The 5,972-nt window shown below is 42.9% G+C and overlaps 1 protein-coding gene across 2 annotated transcripts in view; it reads left to right on the forward strand.

Annotated features, from left to right (window-relative positions):
- xrcc1 (X-ray repair complementing defective repair in Chinese hamster cells 1) overlaps positions 1 to 5,425 on the forward strand; it is a 39,549-nt gene extending 34,124 nt beyond the window's left edge. For both annotated transcript variants that reach the window (XM_063199252.1, XM_063199253.1), the window contains exons 13-17: positions 79 to 118; positions 902 to 1,056; positions 1,681 to 1,771; positions 2,761 to 2,836; positions 3,733 to 5,425. In XM_063199252.1, the coding sequence (XP_063055322.1) occupies positions 79 to 118; positions 902 to 1,056; positions 1,681 to 1,771; positions 2,761 to 2,836; positions 3,733 to 3,843 (473 nt within the window). In that variant the 3' untranslated portion in view covers positions 3,844 to 5,425. The remainder of the gene's footprint in view (positions 1 to 78; positions 119 to 901; positions 1,057 to 1,680; positions 1,772 to 2,760; positions 2,837 to 3,732) is intronic.
- Positions 5,426 to 5,972: the final 547 nt, after the last annotated feature.

Below are 5,972 nucleotides of genomic sequence, written 5' to 3' on the forward strand. Positions count from 1 at the left end.
ATTTTACTGTGTCAACAGCAGCAGACCTTTGCCTTACCTGTGTGTGTTCCCATGTGTGTGTGTTTCGTGTTTCCTCAGGAGATGACTCTGGCATGGACACGGAGGATGAGCTGAAGAGGTGAGTGTTTTGGCCCTGACTTCAGGCGTCTATATGCTACATAATAGTCATTTCAACGCATCACTTTTCAACTCATTGACCAGGTGGCAATATTGGACGTCAAGAGTATGCATTTGGCATCAAACCTCTACTGTACTCACAACCATGCCCACACGGCAACATGACTTCACTGACTGTTAGGTTTAGGGAAGGGTCCAGGCGACCACCTCATCGTGACATGCGACGGGTAGGCTATGCCCTTTCAATTGATTTTGAAGTTGGTAATCCCAGAACTTATCACATTATATTTGCTGTAGACACTTTTTTTAAGAACTTTTTTTTAATTACACAGACACACTCCTCCATCCCACTTCGTGACGCAAACCCTTACGCACTTGATGAGGCCTTTGAATTGATTTATACCATCATTCAAATAGCATTACATTTCTACTCCTATTCTTCTATTTCTACTGCCACTTCTATCCATTCCTGTTCATGGCTTTAGGTACATTCCACTATCCAAATTTCCGTCCTCCCTTGTACTTGTGGCCTCATGATGACATCATAAGATGACAGTTTTATTCAGTATCTTGCAAAAGCGCCATTCAAAGGTCATTTTGCCATTTGCAATAGGGATGTTGAATGTGGGAAAGTCCCGCCAAAAGTTATGTCTCGGCCGACAGCGGGTAAACTTTATCGTTTCTTCCACGGAGGAGGGGCATCAGCGAAGCATGAGGCCACAAGCACAAATGGAGGAGGGGAGTTTGGAAACTGGAAAGAACCCTGTATGTATACCTTTTGAAGGGTGGAAGCGGAGAGCAGGCAGAAGAAGAAGGTCAAGGTCAAGGAGGAGGAGCCAGAGGCTGGAGAGGGCGGAGCATACGACCCATACGCAGCGTCCACTGATGAGAACACAGACGCAGAGGAGGAAGAGGACAAGCCAATCCCAGAACTCCCAGGTAGGCCTCTCTGTTAATATGCTACACTGATTTGCACTTACACTGCCATGCTACGAGCACAATTATGCATAATACAATTAAATGTATTTATACACATAAATACAAATCTAGTATTGAACTTTTATAAATTTGTGTATATTTAAAATGCATATAATAAAGTTATATGTACACACTTACACATGTACTGTACATATACACCTACGCTGTGCTTATTACGTTATTTTCCCAAAGTTTGCCTTTGCTTGAGATTAATTTTCAGCAGATGTTATTCTCCACACTATACATGATAAACGATACCCGTGATATCAGTACACACTGCAGACCAGTGTTGAGGAAAGAGAAACATGTGAGAACGAAATTGTCATAAGTTTAATTAGTGAAACTGTGTGGGCGTGTTGTTCATTATTTGCGCGTCCTTGCGCTAGGCCTGCGTGACTGCAGGTCTCTCAGAGCATGAGGATGGCTGGCAGTGAGCTGATTTGGCATGAACATTTAAATAGCTGGAGGAAGGACACCCTCTTCTTATGTCACTGTCTTTTCATCTCTCTCTTTCTCTCTCTCTCTCTCTCTCTCTCTCTCTCTCTCTCTCTCTCTCTCTCTCTGTCTCTCTCTCCATACCCTCAGACTACCTGAAGGGGAAGAATTTCTACCTGTATGGGAAGTTCCCGCAGAACGAGAGACGGCTACTTCAACGCTATATCATCGCCTTCAACGGGTAAGATGGATGGATATATAGATAAAGGTGTAGATAAATGCATGGGTAGCCGGATGGATGAAGGCATGAATGGACTGCTGGAGGATTGGTGTCTGCTTGAGCCTTTACATCAGGGGTGGGCAATTATTTTGGCCCAAGGGCCGAATCGGGTTTAGAAAGTTGACCAAAGGGCCGGATGTAGTAGGCAACTTGCCCATGCCAATAATAAAAAATGGTGTACGCCAACATAATTAACCATTGTCAGTTATACCCTTCCTACTGATTGTATCTAGATGTAGACTTAGTAATCTTAGGTTTCCAAAACCCTTGTTTTAGGTAGCCAATATAAGAATGAATGACCATATGAATATGCATTTTTTTTCTTGGAAAGGCTCTGAGGGCCGCATGAAATGGCTGAGCGGGCCGCATGTGGCCCCCGGGCCTGAGTTTGCCCACGTCTGCTTTACATGCACACTTCATTTACATTGCTGGAATTGCTAGAGCAGGCGAAGGGAACTCGCACACCTTTATGCCCAGAGCCCAGGGAAAGAGGTGACCCAGAATTGGGCCCCCATTACATTGCATGTATTGGAGGGGGGGTGGACCTTTCAATTGACTTTGTCCTGGGCCCAGCCAAAGCTGTCACCATGACTGCACCGCACAGTGAATGGGCAGAATGACCATGGAGAGTCAGGGTTGAGTACAGCCGGGTCATTTTCCAACCCCTACACACATGTCTCTCTCCCATTCTATATCTTTCAAATCCTCACTGTGTCCTGTCAACATAGACAAAGGTCCAAAAGATGTATTTAAAATAAATAACTAGTACTGCTACCTGGAATAAATGTGAAATGTTGCTTTTAAATTCTCTTTTCTTTGGAAAAAACTTTCGCTTTTCACTTTTCACATTTCACTTGCTATGAACCTGTTGGATCCCTGTGTGACATCTGTCCAAAAATGAGAGGTTGTAAGATAAATGTTGCAATCTTTTCTTCCGTCTCATCTGGCAGGTCACTGGAGGACTACATGAGTGAGAAGGTGCAATTTGTCATCACCAGTGAGGGTTGGCACGACTCCTTTGAGGACGTAGGTTTCTTTTTTCTGTTATTATTAGTAGTCCATTTTTTCGCTTTCTTTCTCTTTGACTTTTCGATAGCTTTAATTAAAAGGTCAAACACCACAACACGCCATGGAAACTTGCTGTATTTAGATTTGATGTTGTCGTCACGATTATTTATTTATTTATTTAGACAATTGTAATCATGTCAGCCTTAGCACTGTAATTCTCAAAGAAAGGTGAAATGTCTGAAATGGGTGCGAATAGCTGTTATAAATGTGTCATATTTGCATAAAACGAGTCCATAAAGAGAACCTGCCAATGTCTTTCATGGTTACAGCTTTAAAAAAAAAATGTTCAAGCAGTTACTATTACTAAGCTACGGGAGTGGGACATTGTTCCTGAATGACTGTATCTTACTAAGGCTAGAACAGCTGCATTTCACTTCACTGAGTGGAAGGAATCAATTTGTAATTTCCTTGTATGAATGGAATATATGGCTTTCACCTTTTGAATAACTCAAAAATGACTTTGCCTTTTAGTGGCAAGGGAGAACCCCAGAACTGCATTTGCATGAATCATCAGAGAAACAGACTATTAATCTATTCTATTCAATCTATTAAACAGTCAATTAAGTCACAAAGGCATGATTTTGATGATGTTTGAAAGCTTTTTTCTTGCTCTACAAATTACACAAACAACATGGAACCCGACAGTTATCCAAGTGTTAATTATGCCACTAAAAAGGCACACTAAGTTTGATAAAAAAAAATCTGTTTCGGTCGTGCCCCAAAGTGTCTGATCTCATGTGAAATGACCCGTGTATTAACTGTATTCTATGGATGCATAGAGTGTCATAGTGTTCCCTCATGGGCTGTGCCTCATTTTGCTTTCCCTCTCTCCACCCCCACTGCACCTGCCTCAGGCTTTGATGGAGAACGGAAACTTGAGTTTTGTGAAGCCCAAGTGGATATTCGCCATCAACGACCGTCAGAAGATGCTCCCTCATCAGCCGTATGCTGTAGTGCCAGTCTAAGGACAAACAAACAAACAAACACAAACAAACAAAGAAACCAACCTGACAGCATCAACTGGCCAAGAGACTTCCACAACCATGTGTCACATCACCTGTCCTCCTGCCACCACTTCTCCCTTGGGGCTTTGGGGGGGGGCTCATCTCTTGGCTCTCCTCTGGACCAGCCCATTGATGCACTGATACACAGGTCTCATGCCCGTTGATGCAAGGATCCTTCAACAAAACGAAATGCAGGCTATGTTCAACCAAAAGCGGATCACAGAGACGGAGACACCTGCCCTGCCCCACCCCTGTTCCGCCCACATCCCATTTGTCATCTCCACCTGCCCGTTGTCTCCACCATCCACATCCCCTCCACTGTCAGCAGTGGCGCTCCCACAATGAGTAGTGCCCCGTACGACGCCCTCTATCTGACACCCGCCCTCCTCTGTGGCCAAAGCGCGAAATTGGCAACAACAACTAAAAACACATTTGAAACTGCTGATTAAAAAGAATTGGTAACACCATGTCATTATTGCAACTGTGAGCTACTAGCACAGAAATAACATTTTAATCTTGTGCTAATTAACAGTTTTCACACTGTCTTGGGTGGGGGGGGGTCACAATTGTGCTTCCCCCTCTCGGATGTTGCCCCAGGCAGTAGGACCGGCCCTGGCTCTCAGCCTCACCTACAGTACCTGCCCACTATCAACCCCTACTCCTCATGTCTCAATCCCACACCGCCACACCCCCTCTTCCATTCTCAGCTTCAGCTCTCCACTGTTTGCTCCCTCAGTCTCCATCCCCCCTCATCCGCCTCCTTCACATCTCCTGCCCTCAGGCAACTGTTGCCCGTAGCCTTTGAGTCCTACTGCACAAAGAGTCCACCTGACTACCAATGCCACCTCAGGGTCTATGCAAAAAAACAACAAGAACAAGAAAGTCCTCTGCTCTCTTACTGTATGTGTGCGTATGTCTGCTTTTGGTTTTTAAACATGACAAGTGCCAATGTAAGCGTGTGTGCAACACCCCCCCCCCCCCTTTCCATTTGGGAAGCACACCATCATGCTTGAGATCAGTAGGAATGAACAAAGAGCTAGATAGAGAGTTCATGTAGGGCAGATGGGTAATGACCAGACGGGTTCCCCTCATGCAACAGCAGTGAGGACTGCATCGTGTTTGTGTGTTAATGATTTTGTGTTGTCTGTTGACGAAAAGTTATTTTACAATGTAATGCAGGGTGCAGCTGAAGTTTGAATGCAGACCTATTTACTATTAATACTGTATAGTAATTTAGTTACATGTCAGGTCAAAGAAACCAAACATATTTGCAACCTTGCATTGTCGCCATATTCTATTTTTTTTTAATTGAATGAAATGTTTTAGTTTTTTTTATTGTCAATACATAATGGGTTGAAGTCCATAGGGCTTGTGTAAGCCTTGTGGCACATTTCTTGATTTCTTTTTCAGGAGGTATTACGTTGTAGATTTTGTTTGTGGTTGTGCCTTGTGCGTGTGTGTGGTGTGTGCGAGATGTAGAGTATGTACTGTCTGGAATATTTTTGTCACTGGTTTTAATATTAAAAAATTGCGTTTCAATTGATACATGGGTAAATATTCTATTGCTCATTTCTTTGTCTGTTTCGGTTTGTTTTTCGTTCCGCATGTGAACCCATTAGACTTGAACCAATAGACTTAAAGGTGCACTGTGTAAGATGGTGACCAGAGTAGGTATTGCACCTATGCTGCTCATTAAAACTGTGCTGCCCATTGCCAAATTTGATCTTTTATTAATATTTACTAAATAAATAACTACTATTTACTAGTATGACCAAAGTGTACTAAGTTTTGCTGCTAAAAATGTCTTTTTCTGGAAATGCAAAATGGCAGACCATGGAGAAGATGAAAAATGCAATTTTTCCAGTCATAATGAATACTTAAAATGTGATGGTGCTGGTCTTTGTGGAAAAAGGCAACATTTCTGAATGGGCAGCTTGAATACTGTAAATAAGCTACTAAAAATATTACACAATGCACCTTTATCCTAACTATTTTATAGTTACTCTCTCAAGACCAGATAAGATGAGCGGGGATTGGTGGATATTTGGGAAATTGAGGCGTTGAGTATAAAGCATGGAGAGCTATATATT

Source organism: Engraulis encrasicolus, chromosome 5 (genome assembly GCF_034702125.1).
Source record: "Engraulis encrasicolus isolate BLACKSEA-1 chromosome 5, IST_EnEncr_1.0, whole genome shotgun sequence".
In the NCBI taxonomy this organism is placed as follows: Eukaryota; Metazoa; Chordata; class Actinopteri; order Clupeiformes; family Engraulidae; genus Engraulis; species Engraulis encrasicolus.